This window comes from Lemur catta, chromosome 1, assembly GCF_020740605.2.
Source record: "Lemur catta isolate mLemCat1 chromosome 1, mLemCat1.pri, whole genome shotgun sequence".
Lineage (NCBI taxonomy): Eukaryota > Metazoa > Chordata > Mammalia > Primates > Lemuridae > Lemur > Lemur catta.
Window position 1 is genome coordinate 114,010,104 of NC_059128.1, and position 27,457 is coordinate 114,037,560.

Genomic DNA, 27,457 nt, shown 5'->3' on the forward strand with positions numbered 1-27,457 from the left:
AAGTACATCAACTCCCTTGGCACTATAAAGCCTGGCACCAGATACAGCTCAACTGTCATTTGAAACTCAGTGATAGGGTTTTCATTTGACTCTGTGAGCAATAACTTATAAGCTACGTGCAGTCAAACCTCTCAGCTAAATGCTAATCTGCATTTCCAGCCACTCCCCAGCACTAGCATCACCTCTGCTCCACCTCTCATCATCAGGCGTTAGATTCTCATAAGGAGAGCAACCTAGATCCCTCACACACCCAGTTTACAGTACTCCCACAGACAATCTAATGCCACTGTTATCTCACCATATGCGGAGCTCAGGCAGTGATGCAAATGATGGGGAGTGGCTGTAAATACACATAAAGATACCCTCGCCCACTGCTCAACCATGGCTGTATGGCCTGCTTCAAAACATGCCACAGACTGGTACCAGTTCCCAGGCCAGGGATTGGGGACCACAGTGCTACAGCAACCCACTTCTACTTTTTGCGGCTTGGGACTAGAGTGTTTAGAGAACTTAGAGAAACAGTGATTGCAGCACTATTTGAGCCCACTAGGCCAGGAGGAGAACAGCTCTGCCCCCCCAGCCTCGGTGTCTCCTCTGAGAATTAGACTTGCTCTTTACCACCTAACAAGTAGCCAGATCAAGGGTGTGGACAGGAATAAAGATATACTGATGCCAAATGAAATGAAAATATACTAAAAATATTTCAGCTTTTTTCATCAGGACTAAAAAAGAATTAGAAGAAGAGACACTCTTAAAGCTGCCCCAACTGGCCTGAGAAACTAAATGCACTTGCTTGGCTTCCTTCCTGGTTCAAAAATGTCTTAACCCTACGAAAATGACACCAACCCGATATGAATACAACACAGCTTCTCGAGGATCCAAAACAGACTGTTGGGGTATACACACTCAACCAACTTTTTACCAGGATTTCTTTTTTTAATACAGGGCAATACTCTATTGCCTGGGGCAGAAAGCAGTGGTGTTTGCATAAATCCATAACTCTCTGCTACCTCAAATGCCTGGATTCAAGCAATCCTCCTGCCTCAGAGTAGCTGCCAACTACGCCCAGAGTGTGCCCAACCACGCCCAGCTAATTCTTTTTTTTTGTAGAGACAAGAGTTTTGCTATCTTGCTATGTTACTACGGCCTGTCTGGAAAACCTAGCCTCAAGCCATGCTTCTGCCTCAGCCTGCCAAAGTGCAAGGCTTCTACCACTGCCCACGGCCCCCAGTATGTTTTTTGAAATTAAGATAAAATTTATAAATCATTAAATTCACCTGAGGAAAGTATACAATTCAGGGCTTTCTGGCACATTCACAAGGCAGTGCAATAAAGAGCACCATTTCCACATTTTCATCACCTGAAAGGGAAATCTTGTCCCCATTAGCTGTAACCCATCTTTCCCTGTCCTTATAGATTTGCCTGTTCTGGACATTTCATGTAGATGGAATGATATGCTATGTGGCCTTTTCTGTCAGCTTCTATCACTTACAATGTTTTTAAGGTTCATCTCTGTTCTAATGTATACTGGTACGTTGTTCCTTCTGATGGTTTATATCAGCTATTTTTGGAAGCGTTTCATTCCATAAAAGTTTGAAACTGTAACTGTCCTAATTGGTATCATCTTCCCTGTTAGATTTTACAGTGGTAAGTCCAATGTAATTTCAGACTCTTCTGCAATGGGCCTGTTTCTGAAAGACACTGTATAGAAATTCTCACAATTGTACGGATTCCTTTCATCTCAAGAAGTGGTAAATTCAGACCATGGAAAATATCTGCTTTGAAACTGAAAAGAACCGACGCCAATTATCACAATTTCCTTTTTTTTTTTTTTTTAAACAGATTTTCCTAAGACTACTTCTCCATAAATACATCTAACTGAAACTTGTGCTTGTGTTTTTAAAGGTTAGATTTTTAGTTAGGTTACATATGGGACTTAAGTTAAAACATCACTTAGCAATATTGACATGTTTTTGCTTTTCCTGTAGCAGTCTGTATTTCACCTGGAACACTGACTGTCCCAGCAGATACAGTATGTGACCCTTCTGAGGCTTGCTTTACACTTTGTAAGTCATAAACAGTGTAGTGTTTCCTTTAGGCTCAATTTGTCCCATTACTAGGCTGATGCCCTCTGACTACTGTGTCTGACACCTTGTGAATTACCATCCTTTCCACTCTGGCTACTAGGAAAAGCAACCCGTTTGGCATCAGTCCTGAGTGAACCCCTGGCATTATGCCCTCTGCCCTTCATGGGTGGTTCTCTCTCAGCTTCTTGTTTCCTCACAGATCTGCACCAGGTAGGAGAAACCCTGTGTACATCTCTCAAGCTCTGAATTCTCTCTGCCCTGGTCTCAGAATCTCAGCTCTGTCCCCTCAGCTCAGGAATACTGCCTGCCTCAGTTACTATAGTTGAAGTGGTGAAAATGATCCAAATGAGAAACACTTTTCATTAGTTGCAAGTTGTGAGTGGAGTTAACAGTCTTTAACTTTGCCTATTTGTTCCTGCACTATGATGACTGATCTTGTATTAAAACCAATTCTGTTTTGATAGGTCAGGAGTACTTACAACCTATTCAAAACCGAACTATGGAAATCTACAATTTGTGGAAAAGGAACAAACAAACTGGAAATGATTCCGCTTATCAGTTACTTGCTAAGAATTGTAGTAAGTTGTGTGGTTATTTGTGAGAGATTAAGTATGTCTTTTTCACGAAGATGTCAGGGCCAAGGTGGTAACCAAAGCCCGCAGTCCTGGGGCTCGGTGCTACGGGTTTGTCACCATGTCCACATCTGACGGGGCTACCAAGTGCATCAGCCATCTGCACAGAACTGAGCTGCGTGGAAGAATGATCTCTGTAGAGAAGGTGAGGAACTTGGTGCTTGTTGTAGCTGCAAATGAAGTGTACAAGTGAGGAAACTTGGTCTACAAATCATTTATAGGTTCCATATTTTAGCCCAAAAATGAGCCTACTGGGAAAAAGGTATCTGACAGAAAAGAGTGCGAAGTGAAGAAGGAGAAATTATCCAGGGCTAGCAGATACCACTGTGTGGAGGTGAAAATCCGCGCAAGGCAGTATTGCCAAATTGAAGAAGAGCTTCATAATTGGGATTGTTGAAATACTATTTCTGTAAATGATTTTCAAGGCATATTCATTTTTTAAAAAAATTACAGCTGATGGCTTTAGACAGCTTCTTTTAATTTTACAGGACAACTATGCAGACGTAGACTGAACAGCATTTTAACACAAAGTACGGGTCTAGTTCTTTAACTACTTACCCATTTCCATCCCTCCTCCATATCTTAACAATGAACCAACAGTTTTCTATTCAACCAAGCCACATAATACAAAACCAAACTTTCTGTGGTGACTCTCTCTCCAGTAAGATGTTACCATGTGCCATCTGGGGCAGCACCGATGTCTTATTTATCACTGGGTATGTGAGGAAAAGAATCCAATTCCCTTTCAGACTCAGAGCAGCAGTATGTGATAACCTCTTGAAAAGCAGCTAGTGCGGGTCAAGAGCCCTGGAGAGCAGCTACACACACTTGATGCTGACATGTGCGCTAAATCAAGTAAATCCTACACTACTCTACCCAGGAGGAATAACTTCCCTCATTTCACAGGTGGACAAACAGTCTTGGTAGGAAGTAGTGACAAGTTATAACCCCAGCTCTGATTCTGGAGACTAGGCTTCTAACAATTGCACCACACTTCTCAACCAAAGAAAACCCAGAAAACTAGTCTAGTTTTCCTGCATGGAGTGTAAGATTTACCTCCAGAGCAGGGAAAAAGGAATCATGTGAGAGGCATGAAATTCCTCCCGAGGCAGAACAGCATCCCCAAGACAGAGGGCAGGAACCTGGTACCCCCAGCCGCATCCCATAATCGAGGGAGGAGGGCGAGATTGAAGAGTGAAGCTTCTGCTAGAGTTGAGGAAAAGCTAACAGGGAAGAGACATCAACTGTGCCACAACAACGGCCTCCCCACAGCCTTCCCTGCTGTCCCCATGTTTTCACGTAAACCCACTAAAGATCTGAGACTCACTCTGGGAAATCCTCAGTCTACATGTAAGAGACAGAAGACGAGAATAAAACTGAGCTTATTCTTCTCATGTGCTAATCCTGCAATGAGAATGAGTGTGGCCAGAGACTGTGTTGTTTTTCAAGGCTAAGTGGGGCCCTGGGCTGCCCAAGTGAAGTGGGGCCTTCTCCTCGCCTCAGACACAAACAGGGAAGGGCCTCGGGAGCAGACACACCGACCACAGCTTCACTAGGTGCACGTGGAGCAGACCAGTCCACGACGCAGAAGCATGTGAGTGGCCGCATGCTCACCAGGTACCTTCCCACACAGCCAGGTGAGCCCCACCCCGAGGCTCGCCAGCACTGCCGCAGTGGGGCCAGTGAGCCCAGTGAGCGTGGCACACAGGAACTCAGTCAGGGTCTGGGCCAAAAGAGGCTTCAGAGTAACTCTCTGGATTCACAGCCAAGACCAAGCACAAATATCCCACCTTTTCGTCCCAAACACAGAAGGTGCTCTGCTTTTCCTTTCCCTCACTTTTCCTCTCACTGCAGTGGGAGGAAGGAGGAAGTATGCAGAGGGGAAGGGAAGCAACGCTACGGCAAAAGCTGTGGCTACAACTGTAGCTTCTGACTTACCTGTCCTTCTCTTTCTCCCATCATTGACCTTGAACCTTCTCTCCTGAAAAAGGTAATTTAAATCAAACCGTAAGGAGAGGAAGAGGCTTGCCAACAGAGAGGCCAATCAGACCTCCACATGAAAAGCAACACTTCCCAAACCAAATGCAGGTGATGCAGAGCCTGATTCAGTGCCAACTGCATGCACCAGTGGCTCAGAGCCCAGAAAGGCCACTCCTTATCCTCAGAGAAGAACGACCAAGTGGGCAGGGTTGGCAGGGGCCCAACTGACCTGTCCACCGAGTGGTCGGGGTAACGGCCCCGGTCCCTATGGTCAAAGTCATGGAAGCGATCCTGGCGGTTGAAGTCGGAGTGGTAGCGCTCATCCAGGGCAGCCCGCTTGGGCTCTGGCCAATAGGCATCATCTCGCCTATGAGGGGACATGGGAAAGAGATAAAGCCATTTCTCCTCCAAATATATGACCTTTGTGGGAGCTGGTGAAGTAGCCCCTGATTGTCCCTGGCCCCAGCACTTCACAGAAAGGGAATTAATTTCACCAAAGTGTTCCCTGCTACATGAGCCTAGAGATCTGATTTGACCCCAGTGATTGAATGACTGTTTCCATTTTGTCCAGCACACACCCCCCCCCCACCTATACCCAACGGACAGTGAGAAGTGGGCAGTGGCAGCCTTCAGACAGGCTCGGGGAACTGCACACAGCTACCACCTCTCAGGAAACCAGTGCAAGCCTCTACCCTGAGGAGCTCTCTACAGTGTACTTGCCATGCCTCCCACCGGAACACTGTTTCACTGCCCCACAAAGGTGGCACTGACAGAAGCAATTGAAACATCCTGCATCAGCACACAGGTGACCACCATGGAGTCTCACCCTCAGTGCTGTATAAAGGACATAAATGGTCCTAGAACAGCTTAGGTGGCCCGTTACAGAAGTCAAATTATGTATTTCATGGGTTCCACTCTAACTCATGCAATAGAAAAAAAGAAAGGACATCTGTCCGAAGTTGTGGTGCATGAAGAAAGGCTGATACCTTCGAGACTGGAATTATCCACCCAATTCCTGACAGCAAAGTTTAAGTTTAGGTTCCCGTGTGACTGGTGTGTAGCATTTTTCTATGCATACCTCTCATCAGTATGTTTGGGGATTTTAAATTATTCTCATTGCTAGAATGAGCACAAACAAATTACAATGGATTAAAAAGCCTGGACAGGGCCCAGGAGGAGATGGTATTTTGACTCTGTCTCCCCCACGTTCCCAGCACCTTTTCTGGGCTGCTCAGGTGCCTAGACAAGAACCCAAAGATTTAATCATCACCACGGCATCCAGCCATCTCAACATCCCTGCTGCAGTACAGGAGAAGGCCCATGTACCTACCCGTGCTTTTTCTAAAGACAGATCCCATGCTACTGTAACTCTAGGGTCTGTGTAACACACGATTGTGATCCCCACAGGCCAGCTAAGTGCAATGGGATGGGGTGTCAGCTTACCAGCCGTCCAAGTCATAGGGCCTCCGCCCCGTGGGCCGTCGCTCCTCCAGCTCCCAGTAGATGCGCTCCTGCTCTCGTTTGCGCTCCTGTTCCAGGTACATGCGCTCGCGCTCCAGCCACTCCCGCTCCATGCGCTCCCGCTCAAGCCGCCGCCTCTGGTAGGCCAGCCTGGCTCGGGCAAACTCCAGCTGCTCCCGCTCCTCCCACTCCTCTTGCTCCCACTGAGCCTGCATGACCTCCTCCTGCTCACTGTGCTCACACACTCTGGAGAAAAACAGCAGGGCTGCAGGAAGGTCCAGCAGGCATCCCCCTGCCAGGGTCCACCCCTGGGAAAACAGACTCCAGGGCTGTGCCTCTACCTGCACAACCTACAGAACCACATGCAGTTGCACAGAGGAGGAGCCTGAAGCCCAGGGGCTGCCGTGAATTAGCAGAAAGAGACCAGGAGTGCCACCGGGGTTGTATTACCTGAGTAGCCAGATAACAAAGAGCCAAGGCAGCGTGTTCTCCTGCCCATGGTTAGCTATTATGTGATCTGGGCCTCATTTCCTGGACTTTGCCATCTCACTTCAGGACAAGACAGTTATAATTAAGAAACAAATTATACTCTTCACATGGAGTGTCTCTGAATTAGAACACTTGCTCTCTAAACCATGAGCTTAAATTAGTCATTGCTAAATGTGTCTGGAGCACGAGACTCCAAATCTTGTTGATCTCTACAAATCCCGAGACCTGAACTCCTGATCCAGGAAAAGGATACTACCAGCTATATAATTTTGACAGTGACACAGACGACATTTTTGTGCCTTTCCTTCCAGGTTTTTGTAGATACAACACAGACAGGTGTGAAACTGTTTGCTTTTGATCCTTTGTTTATACATTTATAGATACACAGTCTGCCCTCTGCATCCATTGATCCAATCAGCCAAGGATCAAAATATTAGGGGAAAAAAAACCCAAAAAACCCAACAGTACAATGAATATAACACACACAAAAAGAATAGAAATCAACAACAAACAAACAAACAAAAAAAGCCACTAAATACCTTGGTGCCTCACGTGTGTAATCCTAACACTCTTAGAGGCCAAGGTGGGAGAATTGCTAGACCACAGGAATTTCAGACCAACCTGAGCAACAGAGAGACCCCGTCTCTAGTAAAAATAGAAAAACTAGCTGGGAATCATGGTGCCCGGTAGTGTCCCAGTTACCAGGGAGCTTAAGAAAAGAGGAAAAAAAGAAAAAAAAGAAAAGAGGATCCCTTGAGCCCAGGAGTTTCAGGTTCCAGTGAGCAACCAGGATGTCACTATACTCTACTCAGGGTGACAGAGATCGAATCTGTCTCAGAAAAACAAAACAAAACAAAAAAAACACTATAGAATAAAAACCACTGACATAGCAATTTTATCATATTAAGTATAAGTAGTCCACAGAGATATTAAAGTCCTCGGGAGCACATGCGTAGGTTATCTGCAAACACCACATTCTTTAGGATCAGGGACTTGAGCCTCCAGTTTTGGTTCAGGAGTCCCATGGGATACCGAGGGACAATGTATACTTGTACCAGAAGAAATGGATAATGTTGCCCTGTTTTGTGACTGTGCTCTGGACACAAATGGCTGTCAATTCCTGGGTTCACTCCACATGTCTTGGTCCCTTCCACACCTGCCTCTGTGCATCTCCGGCCCCTTCACGAGCCCACAGTGTGAAGAGCCCGTGGTTCACGGAACCAGCATGAGAGGACATTTTTGTTGTTCCCAAATGCTACAGCTTCATAAAAGGGACATCCAGGCAACACTTTCTCGAGCACAGGTTCCACCAGGCCACATACGGAGAAGGGAAATGGCTGAGACTAGAACCCCCCGGCCTTTCACGCAGACGTGGGGCGTCCCTGGGCCCATTTACAGTCTCCCAACAGGAACGCCCACCTCCTAGTACCTCCACGCATATGTTCAATCAAATCACTGAGGGATGAGAACACGGCCCCTCCACCATTTTGATTTGCATTTCCCTGATCCCTAGTGAGACTCAACAGCTTTGCATCTGTTTCAAGGCCATCTGTATTGCCCCTTCTGTGAAGTGTCCACATAGCTCTGTCAACTTTTCTTTGGGGCAGTTTTGTCTCCTTGATTTATTATGTTTATTTCAAATCACTTTTACTCCCATCAGCTGCATGTCTTTTGACTTTGCCTATGGTTTGTCATGGTAGAAAAGTTTAATTTTGTCTCGGTCAATTCCTCTTCATCACTTTTAATGCCTTCCAAAACCCTCATTCATAAATATATTCACTTTCACATTAGATGACTAACTGGATGGTTTTTATTTTACATTCAGTCACCAGGCCACACCACATGGTCAACGACGTGAGTGAGGCAAGGATGCAGAGGAGGATCCGAAGGCACAGCCACAGGACCTGAAGCCCTGTGTGGGTGAGTCCGTCCTTTCTTCACTGGTGGGAAATGTCACTGTCAGCGTCTCCACGTTAAAGTCTCCATATGCATTGGTCTGTGCTACTGTCAGCTGCCAGTTTCTCCACCAAAGCTGCACGTGCCTTTGTCTGCCACTTCCCTTTTAGGGAAAGAGTTCCCTAGGGAGCATTTCAAAAACTGTTCCCCTGCCCCAGCTCCCATTTCACTGTTTTTTGAGTTTTTTCCCCTAAATTAATAGTACTTCAAAAAATTTTCTTAACCCAGGAGCACAGATTCAAGTTGCCCTGAATATACATAAACACACTGGTCCTTATTTTTAAAACTCTAATTTAAAATTTGATTCTTGATGGGAAAGATAGATCAACAGTAACACAGAATGACCCAATAACATTTCAGTTCTTAAAACTTATGACAACATCCTTTTTGGCTCATTTAATGACAAGGACCTCTCAGTGCTCTCTTTGGCTCTATCTCACTGTTTCTTTTTTTTTTTTTTCTTTTTTTAAGTCAAGCATGAAACTGGGGTTTATTGCGGAAAGATAGGATTATAGGGAAGAGCAAGATATGCAATTACAGAGCATGGTACATAGGCCACAGATGACAACCGGACTCACTGTTGCAGCAAAGTGAGAGCCAAAGGAACAGCACAACAAAACTATCTCACTGTTTCTTTTCCCCTTTTCAAAGCTTCTAAAGCAGATTTAGTATTTTTTGCTAAATAGCACTACTGCAGCAGAAAAGCACTGAATCTCCCTGACTATGTCACTTTCCGTAATCTTTCAGAAGAGATGAGCCCATTTGCATAAAATTATTTGGAAAGAGCCACAAGATGAAAGTCAAAATACAGCAAGCCGATGAACTGACAGCCCAAGGAACAAAAACTTTTGCTGCAGTATTCCACCCCCAGGGAACTGTGAAAATGTCCTCCCAGGACATGGTCATGACCACAGTGTAGGGAAACAACCCAACCATTGCTGGATACAGACTCACCTATGGGACTCTGAGTCTCTTGACTTTTGTACTTCTTTAGTCTTATCAAAGGACACAACAGACAGCTTCTCCTTGCTATTTGATTTATGATCCTGGCTTGTGGAAACCTAATTCACCAAAGAACATTAGTAAGTTAAAGCTGGCCAGGCATGGGGGCCCACACATGTAATCCCAACACTTTGGGAGGCCAAGACTGAAGGACTGTTTGAGTTCAGGAATATTATACCACCCACAATAATAGCAGGAACCCATTTCTATAAAAATAAAGAAAAGTTAACTGGGCATGTTGACACACACCTATAGTCCCAGTTACTCAGGAGGGTGAGGCCAAAGGATCGTTTAAGCCCCAAAATTTCAGGGTTCAGTGAGCTATGATGATACCATTACACACTACCCTGGGCAACAGACTGTATCTCAAAAAAATAACAGGTAGGAAACACAAGAGAACAAGAAGAATCAGGAATGTCCATGTGCAAGCACTGAATGCAGATATGCCACACAATGATTAACTTTTAATGAAACCATCACATGATGAGGTATTCTCTCTAAAGAAACTGTATGCTTTTATGATGCCAACATCACAGGGTTAAAATGGAAAAAAAAAAAGAAAAGAAAAAAATAAAGAAACTTTATGCTTTGCTTGCCATAATTGAAAGACAGAATTTAAGCAACATTTAATGTTGAATTATTATTCATCAAGTACATTCAATAGGGTAAAAATGGAAAGGAGCACTGCCCCAAACTTTTCATGAGATCAAAAAAATTTATTATACTCCATCATTGGCCTCGAAAAGAAGCTCCTCATCTTTTTCCTTTGTAAGTATCCATACAGTTAGTTCCCAAATACAGCACTTCAGATATGCTTGACAGTTTCTTTGTTTATGCCAAGTACATTTAAAAGAGAGCTATGGACATTAGTACATTTATAAGGGACCTACCCATTTTAGCCCTGAATACCACACTTTCATTTTTACATTTTCTGATCATGCTTAATAAGAGTAAAAGGCTACAACATGCTAAAAAAATTGATACAAAGTAGCACAGACTGGATGGAATCTTCCATAACTGAAAGGCTGGCTTGCAGGTGAATAACATCATGAACCAGATTAAATGGCTTGTGCTCTGTGCAGATGAGGGGTGACATGGCAGGCACAAGGCTGGCAACTGGAACTTGGATACTCTTGAGGTAACTGCTAAAGGTGGCTCAGTGTGCCTAGCCTGTGCAAATTGTAGTTCATGGTGAACATCTACTTCCTTCTAGGAACTGGGAATTTTAGTACCTGCTGGGCAGAGGGTGCCTGTTACCAGCCTCCAATAAAAGCCTTGGGTGCCAATGCTCTAATGGACTTCCCTGTCCAGAAACCGCCAATCTTAGCCATGAATACAACTATATGCTAACTGCAGTGATCATCCTACTGAACTGCTGAATGTGGGTGTGATCTTGGGGACCCGTGACCCACATGTGTCAAACTTCTAAGATTGTCACAAGTCGAACTTATGAACATTAACAGCTGCCCATGACCCTAAAGGCACGCAGAGTCAGGTGCTAAGCAGCTAACACAGACACGTTGGGTTCCAGTGTTCTGTGCAGCAGTGTGCAGAGAAGCCTATGGGATTGGACCCAGGGAGACCAGACTTAGAGGCAGGCTGCAAAGGCTGGTGGGGCCAGGTTTATGAATACACAACAGGCAGCTGCTGAAACTTTTCAGGAGAGACAATGAAAATGGACCACTACATGCTAATTCAGCGAAAAAGGTCAAGTGCTCTCATATTTGCATTTAAAAGTTAGCTTAGGAAAATAAAAACCAAAAATCATCAGAACAACATGAAGTATAAACGAAAGCTTTAATATTTTCTCTATTTAAAAAGTATTAGATTTATGGGATTTTGAAAAGGTAGAAAGCTTTTCTCACATTAAGCTAAAAATTCCGTGAGATGCATATAGAAATATAAACTAAAAAGATAAATATCCAACTTAGAAAATTAATACTCACTCTCTCTTTGGATCCAGATGTTTTCACACTAATAACAGGCACCCCTTTAGATTTATCCATGACTACAGTCCGCTCAGTTCCTCGACTCCCTACAGGAAGAACGGAGTTAAGGGGAAGGTAAGATGTAATAAATACTCAATGGAGAAACTATGAAAAATGAACCAAGTTGTCTCCTAGTCATAGCAAATTAACAACCCACACAGGCTAGGGACAGAAAACAAGATGAAACCTCCTGTATAGCTCCCTTGCCTACCTGATTTTGTGGCTCGAGATCGCTCTGAGGGGCCAGGTTTTTGGTCATCTTGGTCCTTATCCTTTTCTCCACTTCCATCTTCACCATTTTTAGCATCATCTTTTCTGTCGGGTTTATCGTCCCTCTGAAAGTTCGCAGATCTACAAACAGCAGCCCAGGACACAGGAGTGTGTTACAGCAAGTACTCAGGGGAACAGACCAGCCCTGCCTGGAATACCACAATGAGCATTAACTGATCGGAGAGAGGAAACCTTCACCTACTGGCAGTCAAGGGCTGCTGACCAAGTTCAAACAAACAACGGGGAAAGGGGTCCCGTGAGGGTCAACCTCTGATACAGTACCCAGACTTCCGCAGCTACGGAAAACTTGAAGGATGTCAAATAAAGGACAGGGTGTCCTTCAGCTGTAACGTCCCTTTCATTTCATCAGAGGAGAGGAGTACCTGTCCATGTTGCTTGACTTCTCCTTCTTCCCTTCACTGTCTCTTTTGTCAGAGGTTTTCTTTCCAGGAGGTTCATTTTTTGCCTGAAAAAAAGAATCAAGTTCAAGTATTACATCATTTCCTAAAACGGGCTACATCCCAGGAAGCAAATGATCACTCACGTTTTCCATGGAGATCATCTTCCTGTGCAGCTCCATTTTGTGCAGGTGGTTAATGCATTTTGTTGCCTCCTCTGCTGTGGACATCATGACAAAACCGTAACAGCGAGCTCCGGGACTCCGGGCGTTTGTCACAACCTTCGCACCCACCACCTTAAACCAAAGCATGTAAATATTACTTGGACATGAAGCCTACACAGATAGAGACACAGACCCCAACATGCATGTCTTCAATACGTGGGCTGTCACGAATCCCAGCAGAATCACTGAGAGGGGTACTGGCAGGTGGAGGGCAGGGCAGTGGTGACACTGCTCTCCTCTGATGCACTCCAGTCCTGGAGCCCTCCCTGGGATGAGGGCAGGCAGGGAAGCTGGGTCAGCAGGTGTCCGACAGGTGTTAGAGACAGACTGAGAGGATAATGCTACTATCTGGTTCTTGCTCCTCTAGGTTCCTCGAACGGACCGGAAGGGCACCGTGCAGGAACAGAGAGAAAAGCAAAACGAAACCCAGAGTTCCCGTAGCGTTCCTTTAGCATGGTTTAAAACTTGTGCAGAATTGATTCTAAATATATAGTCATGATATCTGGGCACTAAATTATGAAGCCTTAGTATATGTTGCTATGCAGGAGGATTTGTCCAGAGAAACTGACGTGAGGATAGGTTTGTAAACAGTGCTCTGGAACACAAAATCCACCTTAATATTCACAATAACAAATATCAATGACATTTTTCTGACACATCCTTTACATGCGACTCAGGTCTCTGAAGGACTCCAGCAAGCTGAAGTCAGGATAGCCCTTTTAAGGCTAAGAAAAAAACCCCACAGGAGTCAGTGGCCACAACCACTGTTCATGCCTGCCATGTCACATGGAAGCTCTCAGAAAGGTGTGGTCCCCTCTTTCATCCACATAAGCCTACAATGCACCCCAGACATTAGAAGCTCCAGGAAATGGCCCTGCTGACAGGAGAAGACAATCAGAGTCCCTGTGGAGTCACTAGATGAGCCCCAGTTGGAAAGACCAGGTACAAGAGCTCACAGCCACCCACTTAGCATTAATGAGGCCCAGGGAGCCCTCATTTATTTCTATAACGATTTCATAGGTTTTGCCTAATTCATGGATGTCACCAATCCAAATTAATACTATTGGTTGTCTTTATTACGACATATTGACCATTAACTATGCACAACAGAATATACTAAATCTTCCTTTAGAGGCCCCAAAATCTAAGTCTCAGAGACAAGTAGTGCTGGATGCAGTAGTTTTTTGGGATGTCAGCCTGCGAAGTGCAAGGGAGGAAGAGGGCAAGTGAGAAAGTGATGGCACAAAAGGTGACAGCTGCAACACCTCATTGGCACACGAGAGCACTGCAGACGAGAAGGGGCCAGGAGTGCCTCTGAACGACACTAGGCCACTCTTCTAGGTGTTAACTGGTGAGACACTCTGACACATTTCTAAACACTACCGCCTTACCACTCTGCTGACCAGCACCTCTACCTACTCACTGTGCTCCCTGCCTGTGAGTGATCTAGACAGATAGGGACTGAGCAAGCCCTCAAAGGAAGGTGGCTCCACGACCATCAGCAAACATAAGCTACTGTTGTCATTCCAGGTGCTCACTGAGCAGGGACGAGGACCTGTATGTAAAGTCTGTATTACATCAGCTGAAAAGCACCTGCTTTTTCAGACAACCCCTGGGACTCTTACCTTCCCATATTTGCTGAAAAGATTCTTCAAATCTGTAGCTCTTGTTGTAGAAGACAGTCCACTAACCCAGAAATTTCTACGACAGCTGCTATGACCTATTCCAAAAGAAAGTTCTGGTCAAAAACAGAACACCTACAGGATTTTGAGTTTTCAAGAAAGCTATTCAAAACGAGACACGGTGCCCTCTAGTCCAGATAGTGGCAGCACCAAAAGCCCAATGGGGGTGGAGGCCTGGCCCAGCGTACTCATCAACAGAGTGCAGCTGCGCACGAGGCCCAACAGCACTGCCAGAAAGGCCCATCACAACACCACCTCAGGGGCTGTCAGCACTGCAAGAAGTTGTTCCCTTACAAAGTTACTAAATGGCTTATCAGGTATCTCAATGGAAAAACACTCCTGTTGTTTCCATTTCTTGTAGCATATACCTCTCCATCTATCCCCTATCTGTAGTCGTTTAAAACAATGGTTAAAAAGGAAATGGTCTAGTTCAATTCTCTCCCAAATAATCATTTTACTAAAGGGTTACAGGACCAATAAACTCCAACACTCTCCCTAGAGCATTAGTCAATATGTTAACTCATGGGATCTGGTTTGTTCTCTACAATGCACAAACTGTAGAGTTAATAGTAGAGAAGTGCAGAAAGACTTCAGGAAAGACTCAGGAAAATCTGGGTGAGAAACTCAGTATGCCATGAACAAGAATCAAACACCCCGCTCCTGTCCAGCCAAACATGCCCAAAGGACTGGTGTCTCTGGGGTGACCTACCCGTTTCCTCTCTGGAAGGCCTTTTGGCATCTGAGTCATCGTCGACAGAACTAGACACAAAAGATAATGTCACTCCAGAAGGAAGATGCATGGAGAAAACAAACTGAAAATTATAAAATATGTGCTGAGGTTGCATACCTACCCAAAATTTAGTTTTGGAAAAATGATAGCCGGACAAACCTGTATTGGAAATCTGACCTAACCATAAGATTTCGGACCCACAGAAGTTAATTACTTCTGCTGGTCTAAAGATAATTACAAACAATTAAAGAACACAACCATGATAGGTTGAGAAAAAGAAAAGAAACTGAATCACCCATTAAAAATACACAAAAAGAAACAAGACATTCCTAGAACCACAACTACAATTTCATCAGGCTGGTTGGCCACTTGCACAAAAACAGCTTATGTGTGTCATTAAATGACCAATGAAAAGGACACAGCGTCTGGTCTAAAACTGAGAAAAAACAAACCTCATTTTCTGATCAGCGCCCTCACTGGTTGAGGACTCTTTAGTAGCCGGAGGGACTTCATTACAAGCTTCAAAATCAAACTTCTCGTCTTCTTTGCTATCTCTGCCTTCTGGACTTGGCGCTTCCATGACCTCGTTGCTACAGGCCTCCGCATGCTCAGAGGCTGCACTACTCTGCTCAACTGCCGGCTCTAGCCCTACAGGCTCACAGTCCATCCTCTCGCCATCGCCTGGCTGCTCCACGGGCTCCCTTTTCACTACCGCTAACAGGCTGTCTGCCTTGCACGACTGAGTGTGTGTTGACTCGCTGGCCATATCTGAATCACCCTCCTCCGGATGGGCGCTGTCAAAAAGGTCCTCTTCCTCCGCGAGCTCTCTGTCTGGCATCACGCTACTTGTATCCTGTGCAAATGGCTGCTCCAGCTCGGAACCTTCTTCTTTTACTGGCTCAGATTTACAAGTTTCCCCCAAAATGTCGAGTATTTTCTCATTTTCTACGGATTTAACAGGAATAGAATGGCACAAGGTTTAATTACCAGGGAAATAAAGCAATCACAAATGCGGGACGGGCACGGCTGCCACACTAACATGAAGAGAACTGCTAGCTACATAGAGATTGGAAAACCCGGGGGTGTGCAAAGTTATACTGGGTACACTACCTGCGCTCCGACCGACTGCTAGGTTAGCCTTTACCCTACATGGAAGAGAAAAGCATCCCAGAGATTTAACCCACAACACCTTCTGGCTGATTCTTGAGTCTTCATTCTGTCGTCGTTTATATATGACTCTTCCAAATTTAGCTTCCAAAGTCGAAGTTGCTTAACTGAATGTATCGCCATTCACTGAACAGCTCAATTTCCAAATTTCTTTGAATCTCTTCCATTGGTGCTCTGAGATATTTCCAGTCCAGAAAATGAACAGTGTTTCGAATTCTCATGAAGAAATTCTTTCCTCTTCTGGATTCCAGTTATGTCTCAATGTTTTGAAATGTATCTCCCTACCACTATCTGTACTGCCTTAATGAAAAGCATGAAATTAAGATGATGCTCAGTATCACAAGATCTGTTCTGTGGAGTGTACAGATATTAGCTCTTAAGAGGCATGGAAACTCTTTGTACATATGTTTAAACGCCACTTGTATATAAAAAGGCATGAGACAGTTTCATCTCACGGATACATTTTGAAAAATAAGAAGTTAGCCACGTTCACAGATCTGGTGATATGGCTGGGTTTCCAATCTCTATAATCTTGGTAGGTTCTGGCCTATAAGCCTATACAACAGTGTATACCACAGTAAGGCAACTTTTTAAAATTAAGGAATATAAATTAGAAAAGATGGAAAACCAGAATGGTTCCAAACCCCTGCTGGTAAGTTTTTCATTTAACAGTACCTGTCTCCAGCGATGGCTCTTCAATTTCCTGCAATAAAAATACGTAAATAAGCCCATGCCGGATAGAGAAAACTTAGTTTTTTGGAAAATAAAAACTAGAATAACTAAAATAGGAATTTTGGAAACACATTCTGGGAAACTCACAAACCCAACAGGTAGAAAACCTGCTTCTCTGAGGAAATACCCCACACCACTGCCATCTACCTCACTCACCACCCCTTCATTGATTTTCTAGTTAATGAGCTTGGGAACTGGTCCAATTACATGGTGAAGAACTGATTGCACTGTTTTCTCTGTAAATTGAACTCTCAAAATCAAGAGTACGGTTTTCATTTTTCTACTTTTAGTGTCTTAACAGAAGCAGGACACATATCAAACAATTACTTTTTCACAATGAATCTATGGTTAACTTTCTGAGAATTCAAATAGGGAACATTGACCCACGTGGTTTGAGTCCTGTGTTTATTTTACATGGTGGTGCCACCCTAGTGTCCCTGTGCACTGAGTGACCTCCAGCACTGAGTACCTTGCCCAAGGACACATGGCGGGTGGGAAGGGGTCACAGACTGTAAGCCAAGGCACTGTGACTTCACATCTCTGCTCCAAATCATCAGTCCTTGCTCTTCCGAATGCTCTGGTTACTTGTGTGCTCACATGCATCGGGGGCCCTGCCAGGATGGGGACCATACTTATCGCTCATGTATCTCTAAGCCTGGTAGCTAAGACCACACCTGACACATCACAGGTGCTTCCTACATACCCAATAAATGGATGTGATTTATACCTTCCTCTAAGATCCTGGGATGCCCTAGGAGACTGTTCACTTTCCTCATGGTTTCAATTACTTTCAATCTATTTTCTTCCTATGTACCCTACTACAGGCTGGGAATTAGGACTCCACAACTAAAGCAAATGATGCGTCTTGGCATTGTAAATCTTTTCCTTAACTTTCCCTAGGTACTATCAAATATATTGCAATTTATCTTTGAGAGGAACTGTATATTTTCTATCGTAATAGTAACCTAAAAGTACACTAGAGAGAATGACAAGACCCGGCTCTGCCTCTCCTTTCTGAGTGAAGAATGGGCTGTGCCACTTCGCAGTTGGGAGACATCAGCTCTAAAAGGGAGCTGGGCTTCACCAAGTTTTCTCCAGGTTTGCATCCTCAGGCTGGAGTTCTGGTTTTCCAGTATCTCCCTTGCCCCTGGCCTGGCAGAAGGCAAATGGAGATCTTGTCTGAAAGGTGATTTCTAATTAGCACAGCACAGCTGACATCATTTAAAAACAAAAACAAGGGCCTCACAAAAGCTGACTGTATTTTCATTTCCTCATAAAAATTTCTCTTGAAAACTGGACAGCTAAGTGAGTACACGTATTCCAATAATTTAAATCTATGTAGGCTTGCAAAATAATGAAAAGGAACTCAAGACCCACATTTACGAAAATCATACCTGAAAGTTAGTTCTCATCTCAGATTTAATATTTAAAGACATGGTAATGAAACAGCCATATGGTCATCACAATAAATCAGAGCAATTTTTATAGGAAAAACATCCCAAAGACAGAAGCATAACTCCTGAGACTCTACCTTTCCCAGATGCACTGTCAGTGCCCTGCACACCCTCCCATCCTGATCACTGCCCTGTTAGTATTTACTGTGGGGGGGGCAGTATAATAAGTGTCCCTCCCTGTGTTATCCCAGGCAAATCCTCTTTCTGCAGGGGACACCATGCAGAGTGGATCAGACAGGCTGCTTGTCCCTGAGCAATGAAATTAACAAACTTATCAGAAAGTGTGCCCTCCCATGAGCTGCTAGTGAGCCATAGTGCTTAAAGGGAACTAGTCAAAACCAAGAGGTAAGTCCTTGGCCAAAGGTGTGTTACATTTGGAGGGAAAGTAGATAGGAAAACCCCCTCTAAAGATTCTGACAAAGTAAATAAACCTTGCAATGACTATTACTTGGAACTGCCTCTCAATGTCTGCAATGGTTACCAGAAACTATGGTCTAACCTTTGACTCTAACATTGGTGAGACATTCAAAAATATACCTGTAATATAGTAAAGTCAGACGAAGTATCTAAGTTGCTTATAGTTTCTTTGTCCTCTACCTGTAAAAGAAATTGAGAATATAGTTTACTACATCAACAATAATATAATGGCAAATCTGTAAAATGAAATCTCAATAACGATAAAAATCATTAACTGTGAAATTGGCAAGATTGTGTTAAAAAAACACATTATAATTAAGACATCTACTCAAAAAACTGTAAAAAACAAAAAACAAAAAAAACAAGAAGCATTATAATATAAATGCAGCTAGACTAAAAGAAATATTCTATGTAAACACATGTATGCTGATAAAGAATGAAACCCACTGATACAATATAAGTGTGAGTTTCAAGGGAGAAGCCAAACAAAGAAAACAGTATAAGGTAATTAGAAAAAATATTTAAATTGGTTAGTACATAGACTCTTCAGAGGGACTAGAGCACCAGGTTTCAGGACTGTTCTTCCAGGAGTTATGTCCAGAATCACACTGCAGACCTGGGGCGGTGGCCGAAGCCCGGCCTGCAATCCTAGCACTCTGGGTGGCCAAGGATGGAGGACTGCATCAGCTCAGGAGTTCCAGATAAGCCTGAGCAAGAGAGAGAACCCATGTCTACTAAAAACAGAAAAATTGGCAGAGTTTGATGGCGCACCTATACTCCCAGCTATTAGGAAAGCTGAGGTAGGAGGATCACTTTAGGCCAGGAGATGAAGATTCTAATGAGCTAGGATGGTGTCACTGCACTTCACAAAGGGTAAAGGAGTCGGGCTCTATTTCAAAGTAAAATAAAAAAACTCAGGAAACTGAATAAACCACCCTTCGCATTCACCCTCCTTCATATTCTAACATAAATTAATCAATAAATAAAAACGGAATCACACTGCAGAGTGGAGTCTTCAGCTTCCACCCGTTACCCAACCCTGGATGCCACTGACACAAAGGCTACTACCCTTGAAGCTGCTACCACCCAGAAAGCAACAGCATCTCTGACAACCCTGCCTCCTGGCATCCACTTCTAGATCTGAGCATGAGGACAGGAGCACAAGACTGGCAAAATCCAGGTGACCCCTATACTTACACCCACGTGCAGGAGAAGAGTAACTGTATGCTGAGCTTCTATACTAAGAGGGGGGCTCTGCCCAAGAACATGTGGGATTCCCAAAACACGGAAGAGGTTTAGATGCTTTGTGACTCAAATACTGCCTACCTTCTATACAGCCCTGAAAATCGGTATATTTCTGGGGGAAGTACTTTTCAAATATTCCATAATCAGCATATATCATCACTTGTATTTGACTAGGAAAGACATGGAAATGATCAAAAAATTCCAAAGGTACAATGCCTATTCACTGAAAACTACTCCCCACCACTCCTTCCTTCCCATAATACAACTGTCACGAGACATACTGTACCCGAGTGTGCCAAAGACCACCTACCCTTTCTGTCTGCATGACAGGCAGCACAGTATTCTGAGCCCTAGTCTGATTTTCACTTCTCTTTGGGCATCATTTCAGTTCATACAACTATGCTTAGTTCACTCTGATTGTTATACAACACTATTACCTGTACTATAGGCAGTAACACGTTTCAAAACAACTCTATGAATTCTGATATTCATAATAATTATTACTACACGCTGGGCACTGTCCTAGGCCAGGGGTCAGCAAACTTCTCTTAGGCTTGCATAGTAAACATTTCAGGCTTTGTAGTACGGATGGTCTCTGTCACAACTACTCATGTCTACCACTATGACGCGAAAACAACCATCAACAACAGCAACAGTAGGTATGGCTGTGCTCCACTAAATCTTTGTTTACAAAAATGGGCAGATGGCCAATATGCTGACTTCTGCTCTAAGTTTGTGATAAATGTCCGTCCATTTATTCCTCCCAAAACCTTTCGTAACTGAGGCCAAGACAGGTTAAGTAACCTGCCTAAGGCTGCCCAGGGCAACTGGCAGACCTCCAAAGTCCACACCCTCAACCCTTAACTACACTGCTTCTACACATTTATGTTGTTTCTAGCTTTTATTGCACTATGTATTATTTTCTAACTAGAAGCAGTAAGAAAACAAAACAGCCTTAAGAAAATACAGCCAATGTGGAAGGGTATGTAATCCCCACCACTGCACAAGTATTTCTGCTGCTCCTTTTCAGGGAGCTGGCGAATGACACTCACCAAAAAATGAAGCAACTGCAAACCCCATCTGTATCAGAATAACTCTCAGAATAACAGCCATTTCTCAAAATCAAAAACCCCATTCAAAGATGACAATCTGCTTCCTCTAGGGAAACTGAGAATCACTTCCAGGAGGAAACACAAACAGATTCTGCAATGGCAGAAGTCAACCAGCAGGGCTTCCTTCCCTGAAGATTGCTCAAGAGGCGCAGGCTGCAGAAGATCTCGGACCACTATGGACACGGGGCCCCTCCCATGAACCAACACCTAAAGGGCCCCTCATTTTCACCACCTTTCCTGTCTCCTACCATTAATCTTCATGCAAACGAAATAATTTAATAACAAACGAATGGCAGCAAGTCAATGTGGGGTATGAGTTAAGTACATGGACTCTTGAACTACCCTGGTCTTCATTCTTATCCTATTATGGGCTGTATGTTACCTGGACATATTTCGTACCTCTTTGTCCCCCAGTTTCCTCAACTGACAATGGGGACAACAGCATGAACACTTCACATTCTTGTTAAAAGGTTTAAAGGACATAATGACTAATGCCTGGTAGGCAGAGGTCAACACATAATACTCACTAAACTTGTTATACATTTGAGATGATCCTAACGTGAAAATAAACTAAGGCTTTAAAGACAATGTCAAGGTTCCTATTGAAGGTTCACTATTAGGAGGCTACCAATTGGTTCTGAACAGGAAAAGAACAACTTCCGACCTCTTCCGATTTCATATTTTCAAGGCATCTAAGTTATAACAGCACAGACCAACTTCCTATAACAGGAAGGTTCTGAATATTATCCTCAAAATGTTTCATGCTGTTTCCTGCAAACACACAGCATGCACTTACATACATCCTAAGACACCACTTTTCACCTAAAGTGTTTTCACAATTGTCCAAATTTTACATGTAAGCAGATGAACCATTTTTCTCCTGAACTGGCAGGAAGAGAACTTAATTCCACCTATAAAAGTACCAGCTATTATGATATTTGTGGAACTGACACAAACGTTCAGGATACATTTCAGAGACACTGGCAAGTTACCTACAGCTTGTTCTTGAAGCTGCTCTGGAAGCACTTTCATGTCTCCCTCGACTAGCTCTCTACTGTCAGGTGGGGACTCCGGGAGATTATCAGCATCATCGTCCTCTACACAATCTGCAACGCTTCCATTATCAATTTCTGCTTCATCTAATACACTGGTATCTGTTATATCCACATCCTTCAAGTCATCCAGACTGGCTTCAACATCCTCCTGTGACAAGACAAAACCAAACAAAACCATCATGTGACTGCCATTGGTCCATGCACAAAGCTGCTTTGCTTGCAAGGCTGCACATACCTGTCCATCCCCAGAATTTTCCTCCAGCCCGTTATCTTCCACACCCTCTTCCTCTGGTTTACGCCCTGAGGAGAAAAACCATCATTTACAGCATGAGATCAATCATGTGCATTTTCCAGAAGCAATAACCTTCATGTCTATACGCCTCCAGCACTACAGAAGCAAAGACACCTTAAACACCCATGGCACCTACCAAGGTAGGAACACTGCATAATGCAGGAATGGGAATGCCATTCCGCTCAAGGCAGGCCCCACCCCACCCTCCAGTACAACAGCTTCTGTTCTTATCAACTGGCAGTGGAAGTAGGAGGCGCGAGAAATTGGTTCTTAGCAAAGTTAGGCAGACCAGACCTGTCCTAAGGCCTGACCTTTTTGTCAAGAGGCTTTGTTTGTGGGGAGGGCAGCCTCTGATGCAAATGTGCTGTTCTTTAGTTAATGAACACAGAGTTTGCTTCTCCACACCAACAATGACAGAAAGCAAAATATAAATGAGGAAAATGAAAATAAAAGCCATTCACAATTTCAGCACCTTGGGTTAGCACTCACGGTATATACTGACATCAAATGTCCTCTGACTTTTTCTATGTGGTACATGTACTTCTGCTTACAAAATTGGCACTGCACTGTCCTCTCTTTTCACTTAATATGTTGTGAACATCTTTCCATATTCTTTAACTGCACCACACGGCTACCCCAGCACTGATCTAATCAATATTTATGGGTAGAAATGTAAGATGATGCTCATGAAGATGTACATCCTGGTAACTGGTTTTTGCACACAGGTAGTTTTCATCTTAGAACATATTCTCAAAAATTGCATCTCTAGAACAAAATGTTTACAGATTTGTAAGGGTAAACATAAAAAAGCTTCCAATATGCTGTCATGATACACAAGAGTTAGCTTATTCTAATTTATATAGTTCCATCAAAAGTGAATAAAAGTGCCAATCTTCCTGAATGTTCCCTAAAATTGGCATTTAGCCTTGCCAATGTGCTAGGCAAAACAGAAATACTGCTTTTAACCTGAATCTATCTTATTACCCCTTGCATTCAGTTTTCCTTATTGAGCACCAGTACTTTTGTTAAACTTTCTGCTTTAAATTCTTTCGATACTTAATAACTTCTGTTCCATTTCTCCTCACTTGGAAACTCTGTATCATATATACAAGGTATTTCCCCTCCAATTATTCATTAGTCTTTCATTTGGGTTTTGGGTAAATTTCACTGTAGTGGAGCTAAAGTTGTTAACTGGTTTTTAAGTGTGAGTGCTTTGTACCCTTATATTCAGAAGCTCTCCTTTACACTAGGACTACATAATATTGACCTGTACTTAGTTCTGTTGGGGGTGTTTATTTTTATTTTTAGAGACAGGGTCTCCCTGTGTCACCCATACTGCAGTGCAGTGTCGCCATCACAGCTCACTGTGACCTCCAGCTCCTGGGCTCCAGCCATTCTCCTGCCTCAGCCTTCTCAGTAGCTGAGACTACATCAGAGAGCGACCATGCCTGCCTAATTCTTCTTAAATTTTTTCGAGAGGTCTTTATGTTGCCCAGGATGGTTTTTAACCACTGCCCTCTCTCAAGGAATCCTCCCACACTGGCCTCCCAAAGGGCTAGGACTACAGATGTGGCGTTGCCTATACCCCCAGCTACTTCAAATGCTCAGGCTGGAGGATCGCCTCAGCTCAGCAGTTGCAGAGATTAAAGTGGGCTGAATTATGTTTTTGGGGCATGACTAAACCACAAGAAATGGGTGTGGGGAGTAAGAAAGACCAGGTAAGACCAGGAGGCCATTAATGTCACATGGAATGTGACTTTTTACTCTGTGGGCAGTTTTTGAAAGAAATATTACATAAGTGATAATTCCGTCTCAGCCAGGTAATATTTAATAAGGAAGTCCTTTTCTGCAAATCAGACCAATAGGAGAGTCAAGCAGTGCCCAATACTCTCTTCCTAAATAAGTTTAACAAGGACTATTGAGAAATCTACAGAGTAAATGAACAAAGGGGCAAATATTCCTTCCCTCCTCTGCTGGAACCAAGCTAACAAAATAGTAGAGGGATCGTCAATGCAAAGCTTCACTGAAGGCTCTTGATTCTCAGGGTGGTGCCCAAGTCCAAACACAGCCGAGTAAGTGAGGAACATTAGGGGAACATTAGCGAAGAAGTAGTTTTCCAGAAAGCTAACACAGCCAAGTAAGTGAGGAACATTAGGGGAACATTAGCGATGATGTAGTTTTCCAGAAAGCTCTTAACATGACACATGCTTATAAAATGCACCATACCTTTGCTGGATCTCTTTGATGTTTTCTTATTTCCTTCAGAGGTAATTTCAATTTCATCAGGATTACCACCTTCATCTTCAATTGCCTAAAGAGAAGGGACATGTAAAGTTGACCAAAGTCAGCACAGAGCCTGACTTTCACAGCACCGTCAGATGAGAAGGGACATGTATCTTTTAGAGCGTATAGCTGCTCCTGATCTGCAAATGCCTTCCCCCACCAGGCATCTAGCCCACCCTTTCATCTGTTCTCTCGCTCTATCCTCGAGTCAGACTGACTGCACAGTTCTTAGCTGTGTGGTCTTAGGCAGGATGACTTAATTGCTCTGAGTTTGTTTTTTCCTCCAGAACAGGGGACTAATAATATTAATAGTACTCACCCTGGAAGGCTGTTGTGAGGACTCTATCATGCATGTAAAGCAAGCACTTACCAAATATTAGGGCCTATGCGGTTCATCCTATTCCTGGCACCAAAAGAACTCAAAAAGGGAAAGGCACACTCTCCAATTTCCTATGACTTTACCCAGCACAGTGCCGTGTAAGCCTCCAGTGACCCCTCCATGCCATGCCTGCACTCGATACCATCTGCATAGATGCTACCACTCACTGGCTGGGTTTCTACTGAGATAGGCGTGGGAGCAGACATGACATGCCTTGCCTCAGCCAACTGCCATCGTATACATGCAAAACTGACTCCAAAGACCTCACTTTCAACTACTAGGTGACCCTGTCTCATAGGACACTGAATAACGATTTCTTGGCAAGCCCTGCCTCCCACAGAAAGAACTTGTCATTCACTGGGAACAGTTCCCACAGTCAGCATAGTGCCTGCCACCAAGGAGGCACCCCTGTAAATCAATACTGAACACATCAGTGTTGGTGGCATGCACCTGTAGCCCCAGCTATCCCAGATGACATCACTATAAACTGGGCTTCAAGTTTAATGTTACTGATAACTCTTTCAGTCTTTACTGTGATATCCTGTGAGCACAAGTTTTCTTTCCAGTGCTCCGGAACCTTTTTGACAGCAGGGACCGTTTTCATGGAAGACAATTTTTCCTCAGACCAGGGAGAATGGGGATGGTTTCCAGATGATTCAAGTGCATTACATTTATTCTGCACTTTATTTCTATTATTAGTACATTGTAACACATGATGAAATAATTATTCAACTCACCATAGTTTTCGGACGATTGCTTTAAATCCATTTAAAATACTGTATTTTATTTGTAGAGTTTCAGAAGTCTCAAAGTTTCCCAGCTCAGCAAGCCTGAATTTAGAACTGGGCCTGGGAGTTACACACCTAACCTGTACTAGCAGCAAAGAAAATCTCCCCTCCTCGTGGAAGCCAGTAGAAGAATTGGAGTTCTGTCCTGGGATAAAGGCAAAGCACAACCACAAAGTCCCTCACTCTTTTCCTGGGGACAGACAATTCTGAAACATCACCAGGAGGATAGAAAAAAGGACACGCCCCAGAGATAAAGTGTTCCATTTTCAACGTTTGCCTTTTTTTTGCCCTTCCTGGAAAAATAAACTAAGCAAGGGACACCACCTACATGACAGACGTGGGAGATAAACAGAAGGTCAGTAGTTCCAGAGGTGCTTGGACCAGGGAGCAGATGGGCATGTGGATTGATGGCTCTTGTGTTTTGGAACCACATTGCTAAGAAACTGAAAAGAGGGAGAAGGAAAGAGGAATGGATTTGTGTTGTCAGAGATGAGAGCGATTGAGGACTCCTGAAGTCACACACCAGTCTCAGCCACCCGCCTAAGAGGAATGGTACATGCCATCAAAGCAGCTTTGGAGCCTATGAGCTGTTTTGGGGGGCAGTAAGGGGAGGAGAGGATAAAGCCGCTCAAATTGGTTTGACTGATGAGGACCCCTGGTGGCTAAGAACAGGGACCACACATGCTCAGCCACCAATCTCCCACTCTGTGCATTTCCTCCAGGTAAATGTCTGCATCAAGCAACCCCCTGCCCCTCTTAAGTAAAGAGAGCTAGTATCCATAGTGAAAGAAACACAAGCTTGAGTTTTGTAAAGGTCCAAGGGACTCTGACCAAGTTGACCAGCCATGTTTGAGCCTGACAATAAACAATGTCTCCTCCTTCCTCTCAACAGGAATTAACAAGAAAGGCACCATCTGGGGTTGATTCGGAGCCAGGCGGGTGAAGTGAGTGACCAGCGGCATGGTCTGCAGGGGCTGCAGGGTAGGTGGCCAGCCTGAGAGATTACAGGGAAGAAGTCTCAAGAGAGGAGTAGCTAGAGAGCAGAAAGGGGGAGAAAACCAGAGAAACAAAGCAACAGGACTAAGCAAACTATATGGGAAGTAGAAAGCAGCTAATGTTTACTTGACTCAGCGCTTTCCAAGGGATCCCTTAGAATCCCCCCCCCCCCGGGGGGGTGTTTAGAGCCCTGCATGTGTTAATGATAAACGGTGGTGGCATAGAAAGGGAAAGTGAATCCTCATAGCAAGATTCGCTGAGTGTTTACAGGTGCCAGGCAGCATGTGAATCCTGTTCCACGCAACCTTGTTTAATCCCCAAACCAAAGCATGCATGCTTCTTTCTAGGGATGAAGAAACAGACTGAGAGGGGTTAAAGGTCTTCCATGTCCCCGAGAGCTGGCAAAGACCTGAATCCAGACACATTGACCTGGGGTAGCCCACTCTCTCCCTGCTTCTTGGTGAATGAAGTCCTAAAGCCGGTTTCAAGAAGTCCTCCCCGAGTCTAACCGTATTTTACATTTCTGTTTACTACCATCAATACTCTCGTCCCTTCCTGACATGTTACTTCCCAGAGACTAGTGCGAGAAAATCATTAAAATGGTTTAAGACTTTCCGTCTCCTGAGTATTTTCTTTAG

The 27,457-nt window shown here is 44.0% G+C and overlaps 1 protein-coding gene across 8 annotated transcripts in view; it reads right to left on the reverse strand.

Moving 5' to 3' along the window:
* SAFB (scaffold attachment factor B) overlaps positions 1–27,457 on the reverse strand; it is a 109,625-nt gene that overhangs the window by 40,628 nt on the left and 41,540 nt on the right. For all 8 annotated transcript variants that reach the window (XM_045549004.1, XM_045549022.1, XM_045549013.1 and 5 more), the window contains 16 exons: positions 24,600–24,684; positions 22,317–22,381; positions 22,023–22,229; positions 18,790–18,849; positions 16,742–16,769; positions 15,352–15,844; positions 14,879–14,928; positions 14,113–14,207; positions 12,410–12,559; positions 12,249–12,331; positions 11,807–11,946; positions 11,554–11,642; positions 9,560–9,666; positions 6,143–6,406; positions 4,929–5,066; positions 4,658–4,700 (listed from right to left, as the gene is read on the reverse strand). In XM_045549004.1, the coding sequence (XP_045404960.1) occupies positions 4,658–4,700; positions 4,929–5,066; positions 6,143–6,406; positions 9,560–9,666; positions 11,554–11,642; positions 11,807–11,946; positions 12,249–12,331; positions 12,410–12,559; positions 14,113–14,207; positions 14,879–14,928; positions 15,352–15,844; positions 16,742–16,769; positions 18,790–18,849; positions 22,023–22,229; positions 22,317–22,381; positions 24,600–24,684 (2,097 nt within the window). The remainder of the gene's footprint in view (positions 1–4,657; positions 4,701–4,928; positions 5,067–6,142; positions 6,407–9,559; positions 9,667–11,553; positions 11,643–11,806; positions 11,947–12,248; positions 12,332–12,409; positions 12,560–14,112; positions 14,208–14,878; positions 14,929–15,351; positions 15,845–16,741; positions 16,770–18,789; positions 18,850–22,022; positions 22,230–22,316; positions 22,382–24,599; positions 24,685–27,457) is intronic.